The 17313-nt window shown below is 51.5% G+C and overlaps 1 protein-coding gene across 2 annotated transcripts in view; it reads left to right on the forward strand.

Moving 5' to 3' along the window:
* Tmem51 (transmembrane protein 51) overlaps window positions 1-15041 on the forward strand; it is a 48774-nt gene extending 33733 nt beyond the window's left edge. Inside the window, exons 2-3 of one of the 2 annotated variants that reach the window (XM_038333714.2) lie at window positions 11424-11960; window positions 13946-15041. In XM_038333714.2, the coding sequence (XP_038189642.1) occupies window positions 11620-11960; window positions 13946-14354 (750 nt within the window). In that variant the 5' untranslated portion in view covers window positions 11424-11619 and the 3' untranslated portion in view covers window positions 14355-15041. Of the gene's footprint in view, window positions 1-10682; window positions 11961-13945 lie in introns of those variants that run through there. The other variant, XM_038333715.2, reaches the window with a different exon arrangement.
* The last annotated feature ends 2272 nt before the right edge of the window (window positions 15042-17313 follow it).

The following is a 17313-nucleotide window of genomic DNA, read 5'->3' on the forward strand; positions in this document are numbered from 1 at the left end:
GACCCCACCCCCACCTGCAGACATGGGTGTGGGAAAAAGCTGTGGTCTTTGGGGCTTTTTTTCTTCTGATCCCTTGCTAAGTGAATTTCTTCACTGGATGGTCACCTGCTTCATCAAAGCAAAGGCGCAGAACAACAGACGGGGTCCCTTTGGTCATGACGCCACCCACACAATCTTCTTTATCTCATCCCATTGGCCATATCCTAACTGGTCAGCAGCAAACTGTGTGACCTGCCTACACAAAACCAAGAGCAGCAGGGGCTGGAGACATGGCCAGGAGGTTAGGAGCACTTGCTGCTCTTGCAATGGACCTGGGTTCTTTTCCCATCATGGTTAACAACCGCCTGTAACTCCAGTTCTAGAAGATCCAATGCCCTCTTCAAGGCCTTGTCAGGCACCAGGCACACACGTGGTACCCACATTTGTCTGCAGGCAAAACACCCATGCATGTGACATAACAAAATAAAAATGAAAAGCTACCACAAACACTGGGTGGCTGGGCCCCCTTTAGAGTCTGTTTGGAAAAAGACCCTACAAAATGGGACAATTCCACATGGCTCTTATGGTATCAAATAAACATATGTGGATAAATCTCTTTGACATAACTGAACCCTAATAAGTGATAGTAATACCATATTATCATTTATCGGGTGAAGGTAGACTAAATTCATACAATAAAAACAATTCAAGATTTTTTAAAAAAATTATTTCCTTTCCTTTCATGTAAACAGAACCCACAGGTCAGGTGTCTAGGGTTGAACTGACAGTTCTATGGTCACGAGGGACCCAGGCTCCTCTTATCTTTTTGCTCTGTCACTCGTTACCTCTGCCATCCTTTACCACCCAGGATGGCTGCCTGAGCCCCAGCCATCACGTCCACGTTACAACCAGGAGGAAAGAGGAAGCACATCTTTTTCATTGAAGAATGCTTCATGGGTGTGCCTCCCCCCCAACCCCGAGCCCGAGTCCACTGCTGCTTGGATCTCACTGGCCAGAACTCAGCCATATGAAGCTTCAGTCACATGAAGCACCCCCTTCCTAGGAGGTTGAGTAATGCTGTCTGTGTTCTGGGAGACCATGGGGAGCTAAGTGTCAGGCGGGAGAGAACAGACATAGGAAGCAACCTCACCGACCACACGAGAATCCCAGCAGGGAGAAATGTCATCGTCCCTTCTCCAACCTCCTCCAACTCAGGTAGGAAAAGGGACACAATTAGCCAGCTCCCCTGCTCCGAGGTGAGTTGGGCTGCGCAGGTCTCTTGGGACCTGCTGGGTCCTTCTGGCTTAGGAAAGGCAGGAATCCAGCTAGGCTCCTACCCTACTCTGACGTTGTTTTCCAGCTCAGGAGTTTTACCAGGCACCTGAGGAGATAAGGAGCCTTGCTGTGCTATGACGTACACAGCACAGCTGTGGAGAACACAAAGCAAGTGACCAGAGGTGCCTGGAGCATGAGCCAGCGGGCCAGTAACAGCCAGGGAGAGACTCTTGGTCCTGCTTCCCCCAAAGCTCTGTATCTTGGTGTTTGCTGTGTAAGACAGTCACTCACGGCTGGAGACTTCATTTTGTGCAAAGTGGGGGTACGTAGAAGGCACCCTTCCAGGGCTACCGGAAGGGGCGGAGGGGGGGGTGAGGTGGAAAAGGCATTGGCCTTGTGGGTTGTCAGCCAGTGGGAGAGAGGTGCTGAGTCAAAGCCCCTGCAGGGGTGTGTTCTAGCTGAATGAGTGCCCAAGTGCCTGTGTTGAGGTCATCTAGGACCTCAGAATGCAACTGTGCTTGGAGACAGGGCCTTTGAAGCGGTGACCATGCTGGCATCATCATATGAGTGTCCCTTTTCCTTCGGTGCAACTGGTGTCCTTACCCAAAGAGGAGAGGCCAAGCCTGGCATGGTGGCCAAGCCATGCCTGGCATCCCAGCACTTGGGAGGTGGACGCGAGAAAATCAGGAGTTCAAGGTCATCTTCAGCTACCTAGTGAGTTTGAGGCTAGCCTGGGCTCCTGGAGACCCTGTCACAAACAGAACAGGAGTGGAGGACATTAAACACCACACAGAGGGATGAGCAAGGGAAATGGCCTGAGAGAAAGCAACCCAGTCAGCACCCTGGCTTTGGGGAAGGCCCCTGTGCGTGCCTGGCCATGGTGACCAAGCAGGCTAGTCCTGGCCATGACTCTCCCCACTCCTCCTGGCTCTCACCTCAGCCTGTTAACAGGTTAATAGTTAAACAACCCAGCACCAATTACTCAAACCACAGCCAGAAAAGACCAGAGCTATGGGGACAGAGTGACTCACGCTGGAAACAACTCAAGGAGAAAGGCATTTTACCTCCTGACCTGGCAAGGGTTTCTGGGAAGGAGCTAGGGTGGGGATCAGGGAGGTCTCCAATGGACCGGGTATAAGCGTCTCGAATCTGCTGTGCCATTCACTGTGTGACCTTGAACAGGTGTCTGGACTTCTCTGAACTTCAAGTTTTCTTTGAAGTTCTTCCTGAAAATTCATTACAGAGGTTTGGAAAAGTTGAATACGATTATGACTTTTATAACTCAAAGCATGATTGTATTAGAGAAACAACGAGTTGTTGATAAGAAGTAAATACATAATGAATAACATAGATGGCATGAATCAAACTTAATAGTAATATTCAATGGATAACGAATAGGTCATAAATAATAAGGAACATCCGGGAAGCAGCCATATGGTGCGGATGCTGGATAAACCAGTCGGACACCTGAGTGGGACCGCTCAGATGCTCTAGTGAGCAGGCAGAGATGGAACCTGGCTCACCAAGTGGTACCTGAGCATCAGACAAGAAGATTCTGAGCTGGGGGAAAGAGCTGGGGTCCACTGCTCCAAGGGAAAAGGCAGGCATGAGGCTCTGAAGGGAGAGAGTTGCAGAAAACTCACCAGCTCCACCCAGCACAAGAATGTTTTGGGAAGGTTTTCAAACTGCCTCCACTGTGTAACAACAAAGCCGAAGACCAGATAGTGAAGGACAAGTATCCCCAGTGTGTCCTCATGTGTAGAAACAGCCAAGGACCACGGAAGGCTGGTTCTCATGGACAACCTTAGCCAGCTAGGGCCCTGTCTCTCATGTGACTTAGGGTCAAACTCCCTTATATGGTAGGGTCTTTGTTTATTCTTAAGTAGCCCAGGCTAGCCTTGAGCTTACTACTTAGCTAAGAAATGACCTTAAACTCCTGGTCCTCCTGCTTCCATCTCCCCAGCACCTAATTACATGAACGAGTCACCGTGCCTGGTTTATATGGAACTGGGGTTTGAATCCAGGGCTTCATAGATGCTAGGCAAGCCAGTTTCCTTGTCAACTGAGCCACGCCCCCCACTGGTGCTCCCCCCCCACTCCTGCCGCCGCCACCACCACCACCACTACCACTTGCGACCACCAGACTTGAGTCTGGGAGCGCAGTTCTGAGCCTGAGAAATCAGAGCGGCTATGGATGAGGTAGCAGAGTGCCTTTCTCCCTCAAGTCTTTGCCCCACGTGGGAGTCAGGACACCAGCTCACCGGGTCATGGCAGAGCCTAGGTTAAAGTGCAAACTCAGAAGGCGGGCCACTTGCTGGAGCCTGCTGCACAGGATCCAGAAGGAGTGACTTGCAAAAGGTCACCAAGAGGTCATGTATCTGGAGGAAGCCATTGTGTGGCCCAGTCACACTGACTGCTGTGGAGTGGCAGATTTAGGAACATTGCCCATACCCACGTCCCCAAGGGTGCCCGCTGAAAGCACATTCTCTCTTAGTTCCCAATGTTCAGAAGTCCAAGTCAGTGTTGACTGTTGACGTCAACCAGGAGGGCAGGCTCCCTTCTCAGGCTCAGGGTAGAACCAGTTTCTTTTTTCCCCCTTGCTTCTGGAAGTTTCCTGCACTCCTCAGTGTTCCTGTCCCATACGACACCACCCACTGCCACTTCCTCCTTTGACCTCTTCACCTCTGTCATATAAAGACATCTGTAATTCTGCCGGTTGTACCCACCTATCCAGAGGAATCTGCTTGTCTCAGTTCCTTGGCTCAATCGTGACTGAAAAGTGCTTTGGCCATATAAGGTCCCAGTCTGGGAGTCCCAGGGATTGCTGGGCATGTGTCTCAGTTGGTAGAGTGCTTGTCTAGAATGCATGAGCACTAGGTTTGATTCCTGGCACCATATAAACTGGGCATGGTGGTGCACACACGAAACCCTAGCTTCCCAAAGGTGAGACAGGATGATCAGGAGTTCAAGGTCATCCTTGGCTACGCAGCAAGCTGTAGGCCGGTTTGGGTTCTATAACGCTTTGTCTTTAAACAATAGGGGAAAAAAATCCTGTGGCTATCTTGGAGTTAGCGTGTGTCTGGGCTACCATGTACCACCTCCCAAACTCTAACAAACACAATAGTGAGCAATGCAGCCACTGTCTGAGAGACACTCACATCCACTCTGCCAGTTCTGACATAGCCTCCGTTATGCATACTGCTCCCTGGGGCTCTGTGAGGGAACAGAAACTCTAGATTTTATTAAACCCTTCTTGCCCCTCTCTGCTCCTCTGGGTGACTTGGTCTGGGGAACGTGAAGGGATACAGTTGTTCTCTGAAGCTGCTGTGTACCCTGGACAGACGCTCTCAGCAGGGGGTCCCTGGGGTCAGGACAGTTAAGCAGTGTGTGTGTCCCTGGGGTCAGGAGGACACAGACAGTTAAACAATGTGTGTGGCCTCCATGCCAGGCCCATCTTCCTTCTCAGACCTGGCCAATGCCTCAGAAGGTGTCGATTCTGCTCTTGGTAACTCCTCAGCCTCATCTCCCCACAGAGATCCAGAAGATGGCTGAGCCCTTGGAGGCCGACCTTTGTGTTACCTGTTCGGTTTTTTCTCTCTCTGAGAGGAATCCCAGGCTTTTGCCGCCAGGAGTGAGGAAGGCCCAAGAGATCTGTCCTGTGGACCCAGGACAAGGCTCTGTGTACCGTGAGTCCTTCTTCCATAAATGAGCAGAGTTGGGACAGCGCCTCCTTTAGGCTCTCCTTTGTATAACAGGCTCAGCTGCACAGACCATGAGGCATCTGGCTCAGCCAGGGCAGGAGCTTGGAGGCAGCCCAGGCCATGGCGGTCCATCTTCCTTTGCCGATGGAACCAGAGTTATTTGGAGTGGACAGTGCAGGGGCCTGGCTGTTCTTCAGTGTCCATGGGCTCAGTCCCCATTGAGGAAGACAGGCCACCAGTGTAATGATTCCCAGGAAACACAGAATGCCCCTGGGTGTAGTGGTATATTATTTGTATTTGATAAATAAATCTTGCCAGAGGCAAAGCTAAAGCCACTAGAAGTCAGGTAATGCTGACACACACCTTTAATCCCAGGATTTGGGAAACAGAGACAGATGATCTCTGTGAGTTCAAGGCCCCCCTGGACTTCACGAGATCAATACAGAAACAAATCCAGGCGGTGGTGGCTCATACCTTTAATCCCAGTCCTAGGGAGTCAGAGGCCTTTAATCCCAGCACTAGAGGGAATATAAAATGGGAGGAGAGAGAGGCTTAGTCTGCTTAGTCTACAGTCACCCAGCCTTAGTAGAAGTAACCTTTCTCTAGTGGCTTGGCTGCTTTGATTTTCTGTCTTCGGGTTGAATCCCAGTTTCTGTCTCTGGGTTTTTATTATTCATGCTACACCTGGGACTCGTGGGCTCCGTTCCCACTGAGGAAGACAGGCCGCCAGTGTAATGGTCCCCAGGGAGCACAGAATGCCCCTGGGACTGAGGGGTTAGATCACTGGTGCCAGTCTTGTCTTTAGGGCCAGACATTAGCCACTTGCTAACAGAACAGCTTGAGACGAACTCCCGTGGGAGACACGGGCTCCTTAACCTGCCTCCTATGGACAGCACCCCAGGGATCGCAGGGCAGACTTGATGTCTTTGATTTATCAGACACATAAGTGAATTAGCGAGGGACCTGGCGATGTCGGCTCATGAAGTCCACAGCGCCTGTGCCGGGAGCCCGGGAGGGAAGCTGCCTCTCTTCCCAGCAAGGCTAGGTGCATTCTGGGAGATGCCTGCCTTTCTTTTCTTTGGACTGACTCGGGTTCCCCCCTGGACTGCCCCATCTCCTAGCCCAGACCCCATAGGCAGCTCGAGATGCTACAGAGCCATTTCTCTTCTCCCTGCCTGTGTCTTGTCCCTTTGAGAGGTGCTACCTGGGGTGAAAGTCACAAGTTGTTGAATGAACTATGCTGCTCCCATCTCAGCTCTACACTGGCTGTGTGACTTTAGACAAGTTGCTTTGCCTCTCTGAATCGGGGCTTCTTTATAAAACCGAACTGATAGCTTTCGAATGGTTGCTATGATTTGGCTGTTTCTTGAGTGTATCCCTTGAAGGTTCTGTGTTAGAAGCTGGTTGCCTAGTGTGGCAGCCTTGAGGCCATTGGATCTGAGGAGATGCTTAGGTCAACAAGCAAGTCACTGGGGAAGAACTCATGTAGTTCTCCTATAGCTCAGTTAGTTAGGGGCAGAGTCACGGTTTCACACCGTAGCCCAGGCTGGTCTGGAACTTACAGTGATCCTCATGCCTCAGCTTCCCGGCTTGGATGCCAGGCAAGCATCTTGCTGTCACCCATGAACTTTCATGTCACATGAACTTTCCCCCTATTAGGGAATCGTTGGTCTTTCTGATGGGCTGTGTACAAATGTCACCCCTAAGCCCCAACACACAGAACGGCCCGGGAATGATCTAAATCAAACTCTTCAAAGTCAAAGCAATGTTCGTCTGCCGCTTTCTCTGCTTTCATGATGACAGATGGCAGAACCTGTCTGCCTAGCTCAGGGAGTGGCCCTGGGGATTCAGCCTTGGCTCAGGATAGGGAGAGTGGCTTCAGAGTCAGATTTGCTTGTGAGTCTTGACCCAACTGCTTACCAGGACAGAGAGAGTCTGGGATGGCTCATCACCTGTCAGTGGCCGGAAATACTGGATGAGTACCCGTGGGTACCTGACTCTCACTGAGCCGGAAAAGCCATGAATGTCACCAAGTCCTCCAGCCTTCTCCTCACCACAGCTCAGAGGCTTGCTCGTGCCTGCCCAGCTGCCCTCTGGCATAGCAGCCCTGTCCTCTGTCACCTTGACTCATTCTCCAGATCTCCTGTGCTCTTAAAACACGCACCTGATACCTTTGGCTCTAAGTCCTGGGGGGAGGTGGCCCAAAATTTGCTGACAGACAGGAGGACCCCAACAGCAGCAGCTGCTGGCTCTAAAAGCAACCATGGGTGGAACTTGGCAGGTCTTGCTGGAACTCCTCAGTGGTCAGGGTAGCACACCCTGTGTCCCCAGAATGAGATTCCCTTCCCAACTGTGGCAGGCAGTGGTACTGCAGGGCAGTGGCCAGGAGTCTCTCTGAGGCGCAGCAGGCCTCTTCGGTCTGGCAAGCCCTCCTCCCAGTAAAGCTGATGGCAGTGCCAAGGAGCCTCCTGGGAATAGAACTCACTTCCTAGCTTCTAAACTGCAGAATGGCCAAGCAAGGCTCTAGAGACCAGCCTGGGCACTCTGGACCCCACTGCAGCCAGAACTCTGTGCTCAGTGTTGGCTGTTGTTCTGAATTCACAGAGCTGGGGGAGGGGGGGGGGGGGGGGGGGGGGGAGGCAGGGGCCCTACCGTGAGCCAGCCCCCAGTCCTTACTGTCTGCTTCCATTTCACCGTTTGTCTTAAAGTTGGAGTTCATGGAAATTGGGTCCCGCTGAGAATGAGCAGCCATGACCCACTCTGGCCTCGGCCAAGCCGAGGGAGCACTCTGGTATTGGAGCAGAGATGGTCCTCCCCCCAGCTGGGAGGACCAAAGAGTTGGGCTACTGCAACCTCAGCCCCTCCAGGGAATTTGATAAGATCACTTCCCAGGCCCCAGTGGCAATCACCTTCATTCTAGTTACTGGGGTATCATTTGCATACGAGAACGAGATGTGGGTGTCCTGTGACTCCTGAGTTAGACCTGTCAAAAGGTACCTACCTGGGCCTGGAGGTCCCCTCATTGATATGGGCTCACCGTTTAAACCTGCTGGGTACTCATTTGTCTAGTCTACACATATTTATTAAGGGCTGCTCCATTCCTGGCACAGTGTGCTGGGAGCCAATGCATTATAGCAAGGCAGACAAAAGGTGCCTTTTTCAAAGCTGAGATTCAAACACAGGGGACCAGGGAGCCAAGGAGAGAGAGCCAAAATGAGAATGTTGCAGACTGAGCTGGTGGCATCCATCCGTGGGGAAGAATGTTACCTGGAAACTGAGCAGAGGCTGTTTCAGGCTGTCATGTCGGAGTGGCCTTTCCTCCTGAGCATGCCCTTTAGTCATGGTGCCTTTTGCTATGGTGCCCATCCATCCCTCATGCAGTGACAAGGATGTACTTCCATTTTCTTCTCTGGAGCCATGGTCAGCCTGTGGAAGAACTTGGAAGGATTGGGGATCAGTGTGGCCCGTAGATTGTCATTCTGTGGTCCAGAATCTATAAGTTCTATAGAGTTTTGACTCTCTCTTTCCCTCCCTCCCTCTCTCTCTCCCTCCCTCCTTCCCTCCCTCCCTCCTTCCCTTCCTCCCTCCCTCTCTCCCTCCCTCCCTCCCTCCCTCTGTGTGTGTGTTGCATGTGTGCATTTGCATAGTTGTGCATGCCTATGTATACGGTAGGAAGGCCAGAGGAGGACAGCAGGTGTCCTGCTGTATTGCGGTCCACTTTTTTCCCTGAGACAGTGTCTTGCACTGAACCTGGAGCGAGGCTTGCAGTCAGCAAGCCCCAGTGATCCTCCTGCCTCTGCCCTCCAGGTCCTAAAGTTACAGGCACACATGGCAGAGTCTGTTTTTTTTTTACCTGGGTCCTGGGGATTTGAACTCAGGTCCTCATACTTGTACAACAAACACTTTGCTGACTGAGCCATCTCCCCAGCCCCCACTGTCTTCTTTTGGTACCCCTTCTTATATAAGCCCACCTCAAGCTCTCAACCCCAAAATAGGTGTCCCACCATGGGCACCTCACAGAATCAAAATGCCCACGGCTTCCTTAGACTATTCCATCTCCTATTTTTCTAGGTGGATCCACAATGGAAGGTTTTAGCCTGACAGCTGTGCACGAGTGTGCCCAGTGTCCCCCCCCCCCCCAGGAACCCCTCTTTGCTCTCCTAACAGAGTATTTTAAAACCCAGACAGAGCATCGTCTGTGTGTCAGCAGCGAAGGGCGGATAGGTCCAGCTCTGGGGTCTATAGAGCAGCCTGTCAGCCGAACACACGTCTCTGCGCCCACCCCAGGCCGCTGCTTGTTAAGGACATGCTGACGGCTATGTGGCCCAAATCATCTAAGCATAAAATTAGCTTCTGTGTCTGTTCTGCAAGGGAAAGCAAACTGGGCTAAATATACCACAGGGCCATGGGTGGTCAACAAGCCAGATATGAGACAAACAGCGGGCCAGTGGGAACTGGTTTTCCCAGGGGCCCATGGGTTGGAACCATAGGTTCCAAAAGCAGCTGCCAATGGACTTACGATACTGCCAGGGTGTAGCCCTGACAGTGAGTGCTTGTCCAGAAGTATATGAGGCCTTCCAGCCTCAGCACCACGTAAACCAGATGTGGTGCCACACGCCTGTCATCCCAGCACTCGGGAGGAGGAGACGGGGGGGGGGGGATCAGAAGCTCAAGGTCATCCTAGGCTATATAATAAATAGGAGATCAGAGTGGGTTTCATGAGACCTTGTCTCAAACAATGTAGCAAGCATCCTGCATGTATGACAGATAGGCTAGCCCTTCTGGTCCTACTGCAACCATCTGTGCTCTATACACCATGAACACACACACTCATGCCTTCCATGTCCCTGTGTTCATAGGGCACACAGCATGTGCTCATATGCCACCTGCACATACAAGCATGCATGTGTGTTCACACACACCCCAGATCATGCCTTCACACACATGCATGTGTGCCTGCATGTACATGCCTATATACATACACACATATGCCCATGCACACACCTGTGAATTCTGTATGTGGCCATCACACCAATGAAACTTCCCTTCTTTGAAGCTTATAGAAGCCCCAGCCTGAGCTTGGACCCCTGCTGCCCAGCTCCACAGGTCACACATCCCTTGTCTTTGCTTCTGGAGTGTCCTCACCTCCTCCTAGGCACCTGCAGTGTCTCCCATGCAACTCTCAGGTAACCAGATGTACCAGAAATATTTACTGGGTGGAAAAAAAGAAAAAAAAAAACAAGAAGGCGTGGACTTCAAGCTGAGAGAGAATGTTGTCCTAGATATTTTTAGAGTGACTTTTAACAAAGCGGAGAGTTTCAGATGAAGGTGAAAGTTTCACAAGAAAACATCTTGGCGGCATCTCGTTTCAGACTCCCTGATCAGCTGTGCTTTTAGAAAGGTCGGAAAGAATGCAGAGTTGAAAACAGGGCCTGTCCATCTCAGCGCCCACTGGGCAATCCTGCTTGGCCATGTTTCCTACCCCCCCACACACACCCCACACCCCCAGACCACCTGACCGAAGGGTGGGCATACTGGGACCTTGTCCTCTCCTCCTCTGTGACCTTCAAGTCTATCCTAAACTGCAGCTCCCGATGCCTTGCCTCTGGGCTCCCTCAACCACCGAGGGTTCTGGAATCCCAGCTCCCATGAGCTGGATCTTTGAGCTGCTCTCCAGAAGAGGGATCTGTTTGTTTGTTTGTTTGTTTGTTTGTTTGGCTATTTGGTTTGGTTTTGGGTTCTCCTAAATGCAGAAGATGAGGCTGTGCAGACTTCTGCCTCCTTTCTGAAGTGGGGGAAGATGGAACCGCTTATGTTTCTGGACAATCCCAAGCTCTCCGTCCGTTTCACTGGACACGCACACACTCAGTTGAGACCCTGCTGCGTGGAGGGCTGAGACAATGAAGAAGCCAACGGAAGGGACAGGCCCACCCCAGTAGCTAGTGGGGCATACCCAAACACCAGGAAGGGGTGACGTGGTAACCGCAGAGGTGCTAGGAGGGGCAGACCAAGGTAGTAAGGCCAGTGGCTGTGCACATCCTTCTAAGAAGACAGATTTCCTCTTCCAAGACAATAAGGAGCCAGTGAGGGTAGTGTACTGACCCCAGCAGGCTGACTGAGTGGAAGTCATTAACTGCTGCAGTCCAGTATCCCATCCCCCCCCCAGCCCCGTGACTGTGATGTTACTGACCATGGCCCAGTGATGCCGTCTCCCCAATCACCCGCCAAGCTCTCCTAGGAGAGATGTCATCAGACCACACTTCTTTAAACCTCACAGCAGGTTTCTGCTCCAAGCACTGACCTCACGGGCCTCCCGCAGGGGCAAATCTGGTTTTCCCTTTTAGCATAGGGGTGGTGGTTGGAACATCTGGAATGTATTAGAGGTAAGGCCAGGGTGGAGCCTGGTAGCTTCACATAGAACCTCTCCAAATCAGAGCTGATAATCTCCCTTCCACTCTCTTCTCTCAGATCTCTCATCCGCCCAGTCCACCCGGGATGCCTGGCATTTGAAGAGAGCCATCGCCTGAGCATCTGCTGAGGATTTTTTTTTTTTTACTGTGGCATCGGAGAGTTTCTTTGGTACGAGGAAGGAGTGTCTGTGGCCACTACGGTTTTGTAATTTCCTCTTCTATCTTTGAGCCGGGTCTTGCCCCTTTCTGCTGCCATGATGGCCCAGTCCAAGGCCAACGGCTCACACTACGCACTGACGGCCATCGGCCTGGGGATGCTGGTCCTCGGTGTCATCATGGCCATGTGGAACCTGGTCCCTGGTTTCAGCGCTGCAGATAAGCCAACGGCTCAAGGCAACAAGACAGAGGGAGGCGGTGGCATCCTCAAGAGCAAGACTTTCTCAGTGGCCTACGTGCTGGTCGGTGCGGGCGTGATGCTGCTGCTGCTGTCCATCTGCCTGAGCATCCGGGACAGGAGGAAGCTGCGGCAGAGCGAGGAACTGGCCCATATCCAGCAGCAGGCGGGAGCTGTGCCTCCCACGCAGGAGGAAGACAGGTGAGACATGCCCGGCTGCTCCCTCCAGCCCAGGGGAGGGACACATTCGCACATAAGCCAGAAAGAGCTTCATTTTACGAGTCTGTGTTTCCACTCTGTTCCAGGAAGGTGCCTCACACCCTTTCACAAATACCTTCGTGCTTGCTAGATACAGGCTTCCCAATCCCTGCGGTTTAGGTGGATTACAAGGTGTCCCACAGAAACGGGCGGGGACCAGGGCGCTCTAGGTTGCTTGTTCCTCTCTCTGTCCCAGGTTCTGTGTGTGTCTACTTTGATTTGAAAAGATCACAGTACAATATTTCACTTGGCCCCAAAATATCACAAGCATATTTAAAAGGCAGATGACAGACGGGGGTGGGGAGTAATGTGATAAAATTTGGCATCTCTCTTAAGGTTCATTTCTGTGGCTATGATTAAAAACACTCTGACAAAATCAACTTAAGTGGAAAAGGATTTATTTAATTCACAATTCCAGGCCACTGTCCATCATTCTCGGGGAGCTAAGGGGGCAGGAGCTTGAAGCAGCTGGTCACCTCACCCCCACTGTCAAGATCAGAGAGCAATGAGTTAAATGTATACAGACCCTAACTCTCCTTTGTATCCAGTCTCGGCCCCACGAAATGCTACCACCCATATTCAGGGTGTGTCTTCTCAGCCCCATTGGCATAATCAAGATAGCACTCACACCACACACACACACACACACACACACACACACACACACGGACAGACACCGACATTCTCAGATGCCAGTCCCCCAGCTGGTTCTAAGTTGTATCAAGCTGACGACTGCTCATAGCTAGCCCAACGCCTTACTCGATGTACTTTTCATTGCTCTGATCAAATGCACAGAGTCAGCTTAAGGAAGGAAGGGTTTATTAAGCCTCTCAGTTTGAGGCTAGGGTCAATCATGGAAGGGAAGGTGTGGCTGCTGGAGCCTAGGATGGCCCGTGATATTATATGGGAACTCAGGAAGCAGAGAGAGATGAAGGCTGCTGTCCAGTTCACTTTCTCCTTTCCCCCCATTTCATCCACACCCAGCCCTGGATGGTGTTGCTCACATTTAAGTCAGAGTAGATCTTCCCTACTCAGTTAAACCCCTCTGGAAACACCCTTGGCCTCATCCTGCACATCTTTGGACTTGACCTGGCCTAGGTCCGCAGGGAATAAAGAAATACAAACACAAGTAAAGCTGGTATTGGGTGGGTGGTGCACTCAGATGGAGAGGCACCAGCAACAGCCAGCAAGCTCACCACATTAGCGGTTCTCTCTAGGGGAGTAGCCTTACACTGAAGTCATCTGGAGTAGAAGCTGTAGTCAGTACTTTCTGCTCCTACTGGTCAACCCTAGGAAGAAGGCCTTGCCATTACTATGAGTCTGGGACATTGACTCGGGGCTTCATGCATTCCCTACAACCCTCACAGATATCCCAGAGATGTGTCTCCTCGGTGCTTCCAAATCTCAATATGGCAATGAAGATGAACCCCTCCCTCCATCGCAAAAGAGCCTTTGTGAATTAATACAGAAGATGAACATACTGGTCCGAAAATAGTCAAAGGCCATAAACAATGATTTCATAGGTGTTTAACCTCATTAATCCTAGGATACAAACAAAAAAAACCATATTCAGGATGGGTCTTCCCACCTCAGCTAGCCCAATCTAGAAACCCCTCAGGGGCAGGCTTCTCTCTTAGGGGCTTCTAGATCCTGTCTAGTCCACAGGATGATGTCATTACTCATCACAGTCTTGATGTATTCATTCCCACATCTGTAAAATGGGCAAAATAAAAGCCCTTACTTACAGTGTGGTTAGAAATGGGAACTTGGTTCCTCCATGCTAAAATACTGTTTACTTCTACAGCCAACACATGGTTTGCAGAATTGGTGTGTGCAGGCCTAGTACTCACCAGCAACCCCAAGTCTACCTTTTGGGGACTTTTGGTGATCTGAGTGTGCACTGACACCCTGTGTTTGTCGTCCTGCAGCCAGGAGGAGGAGGAGGAGGCCTCCTCACGGTACTACGTCCCCAGCTACGAGGAAGTGATGAACACAGGCTACTCGGAAGCCAGAGGACAGGAGCAGAACCCCAGACTAAGTATCTCTCTCCCCTCCTATGAGTCACTGACTGGACTCGACGAGACGACCCCCACGAGCACCAGGGCAGAGACAGAGGCCAGCCCAGGGCATGCTCCCGACAGGCAAAACTCCAAACTGGCCAAACGCCTGAAACCACTGAAAGTTCGACGAATCAAATCTGAAAAGCTTCACCTCAAAGACTTCAGGATCAACCTACCAGAAAAGAACGTCCCTCCTCCCTCTATCGAGCCTCTGACTCCTCCGCCACAGTACGATGAGGTCCAGGCGAAGGCCCCCGATGCCCGGCCTCCCGACTGAGTGACCCTCTGACATCACTCCCTCCTGTCTCACCCTCCACACCAACAGACTGCGCCGAAGCCACTTCAGCCAGAGAGGGGTCAGGACACACTTAGCCACTGTGATGGGGATTCTGGGTAGAGGGAGTTACTAAGGACGGTTCACAGAGCCTCATGTAGCGGGAGCACCAGAAGGATGCTGAGGGCTTGTGATACTGTGGACCACAACAAGGTGTGTGGCCTTGGCAGTCCCCTCCTCTTCCTTCCCAACTTGGGGTCTCTGGCGATGCACTCCTCTTCTGAGCTGGGACAGGATCCCTAGCAACTGATGTAGACGGAGGTTGTCTCCTTTAGCTTTCCACCACAGCTGCTGTGTTTCAAAAAGAAACCAAGTGTTTTGCTTGCTTTCTTCACTGGATCCTTGAACGGGCGGAGAAATCGGCTCAGCTTTGGCCAAAAAGTCACAGAACCGTCTTGTGAATACAATGAGACCATGTGGGGGTGAATTGTCCGGGAAGCCCCTAGGGGCCCCTGGTGCTGTTGGTTCTTTGAGGGTCCAAGGCCTGATGACCTTCAGCGTGTGACATGTGAGGTGGTTGTCTGAATCGGTACACTGGTCTCCCGTGGCAAGAGAGGAAAAGCCGCTGTTGGTGTCTTCTCGGAGGTCACGCGGCTGGGTGTTTTATAATAAAGTGTTTTATATGTAGCACACCTGACCGTTGAGTCATTTTAACGGAAAAACACCAATAATAACAGCTAGTCAACATGAATACTTAATTCACAGGGAGCTGTGCTCTGTGGACCAGAGGTGGTACCCCATGTCACCTGTACCCAAGTCTGGCGCCCTGCTATTCTGCAGATTAGGTCACTAGCTTAGGTCAACCCAGGCACCCCGTATTGTACCGCTAACAAGTAGTTCTGAGCTCAGACCGTCTGGTTTCAGAATCTGAGTTCTTACTCTGCTTGCTGGGTAACTGAGGCTGCCCTGTCAACCCACCAGTCACATAGAAGGCACTGGTGTAGCTTCGAGCAGGCCCCCATCCCCTACCCAGGCCACCCAGGAAGGGGCTCAGCCTGTCACCTCTCCCCAGCACTGACTGGAGGTAGAATATGTCCTCTAGGAGGACACACTGTCTACAGTGCAGTACACACCACTGAGGAAAACCCCAGGGACCACACAATGTTAAGGAACGGAACCGGAACTTTGGGGTCTAGATCTTGGCCCCGGAGGAAAGCCTGGGAGAGACTTGAGTCCTAAGGATTCTTTCTGTTGTGGGTGGCATGGAGTGACCTGGTGGGAGCCACACGGGCACCTTGGTATCTGAGGAAGAGAAAGTCTTCGGGCTCTGAATGTTTCACAAGTTCCAGGAAGCTAGGTGGGAAATCACGGGCCTGACCTCAAGCGAGACAGACGGATGACATTAAAAGGCACACATCAGTGTGAAAGTCTGAACTGGGGGCGTGGTTCAGTGGGGAGTGAATTGGGTTCACACGCATAAAGCCCTGGGTTCGATCCTCAGCACCACATAAATCAGGTTGGTAATGCACTCAAGAGCTGGAGGCAGGAGGATCAAGAATTCAGGGTCATTGTCTGTGAGTTCAAGGCTAGCCTGAGCTACGTGAGACCCTGTGTCAAAACACAGAATGTGTAAAAACAGTCTGTGCATGTGTGCATTTGTGTGTGTGTGTGTGAGAGAGAGAGAGGCAGAGATAGAGAGACAGAGACAGAGATAGAGAGAGATGGAGAGAAGAGGGGTTTTAGGGTTTTTTTAACTTTTCATTGTTTTAAAAAGAAAGAGGAAGACCAAAAAAGTAAAAAAAAAAAAAAAAAGAAAAACATCATTCTCTTTCATTTCTTCTTGTCACTTTTTTCTTTGAATGCTAAGGATCTAATACATCACATACCACACCACCTCGTCCACCACCACCACTACCTCCACCTCCACCACCTCCTCCACCACCACCACCACCACCACCTCCACCTCCTTCACCACCACCTCCTCCACCTCCACCTCCTCCTCCACCACCATCACCTCCTCCACCTCCACCACCTCTACCTCCACCTCCACCACACACATGCACATGCTGAACCCCGTCCCCAGCCCTCTTCCTGTCACATTTTTGTTCTTAAGGCAAATAGAAGAAGGCAGAGATCAGGGACAAAACTCAAGAAGTCACCCGGGTGTTCTTGGGCCTTCCTGGGCCCAGGACTGTGGAACAGCAGAGAGAATCTCATGTGAGGTGCGTTAACACATCCAGCTGTGTCCCCGACCCACGACAGGAGGAGCTCAGCAATCCTGTGGGTGCCTTGTGACCTTCACACTTTCAGGTTAACGTAAAAGGAACTGGAGAAAACCAACCAGAAGCTGAGCTGGCTGAGGTTCCTCCCCTCTGGGAATTTGGACCCCGACTGTGAGCGGAAAGTGGGTACCAAGCACCAGCAACGCACAACGACTGTTGCTCCAGGCTTTTTTGACAACAGGTGTGATGTGACCAGCTGACTACTGTGACGGCCCCACCACCAAGTACTGTAACTTGAACTTCAAAGCACCTTATGATGCTTATTTTTAAAAATACATTTACTGGTACATGTGTATATACATGAGTGTCTGTGTGCACACATGAGTGTGCGCGTGGGGGCCACATCACAGTGAACATGTGGAAATGAGAAGAGCATTGCAGGTATGAGTTCTCTCCTTCCATGCTGGGTTGAAGGGTTTAAACTCAGATTGTCAGACAGGCAGCAGGACACAGCATTTTTAATGGAGCTCCCATGCCCCCACTCCACACAGGGACAAGGACTGAGAGTCCTCAGCTCATCAGAGGTGGCTCCTTCTGCACTCAGCTTCATTCTCTTTACACAGCAGCCTCCCCTGGTCCCCTCACCTAGGCCCTCAAGACAGTCCCCTAGACACCCTTCACCTCTGAGACCCCGTCAATCATCACTCAGTCCATCTCGTGATAGAAAAAGGGAGTCCATT

This window comes from Arvicola amphibius, chromosome 6 (genome assembly GCF_903992535.2).
Source record: "Arvicola amphibius chromosome 6, mArvAmp1.2, whole genome shotgun sequence".
Classification (NCBI taxonomy): Eukaryota; Metazoa; Chordata; class Mammalia; order Rodentia; family Cricetidae; genus Arvicola; species Arvicola amphibius.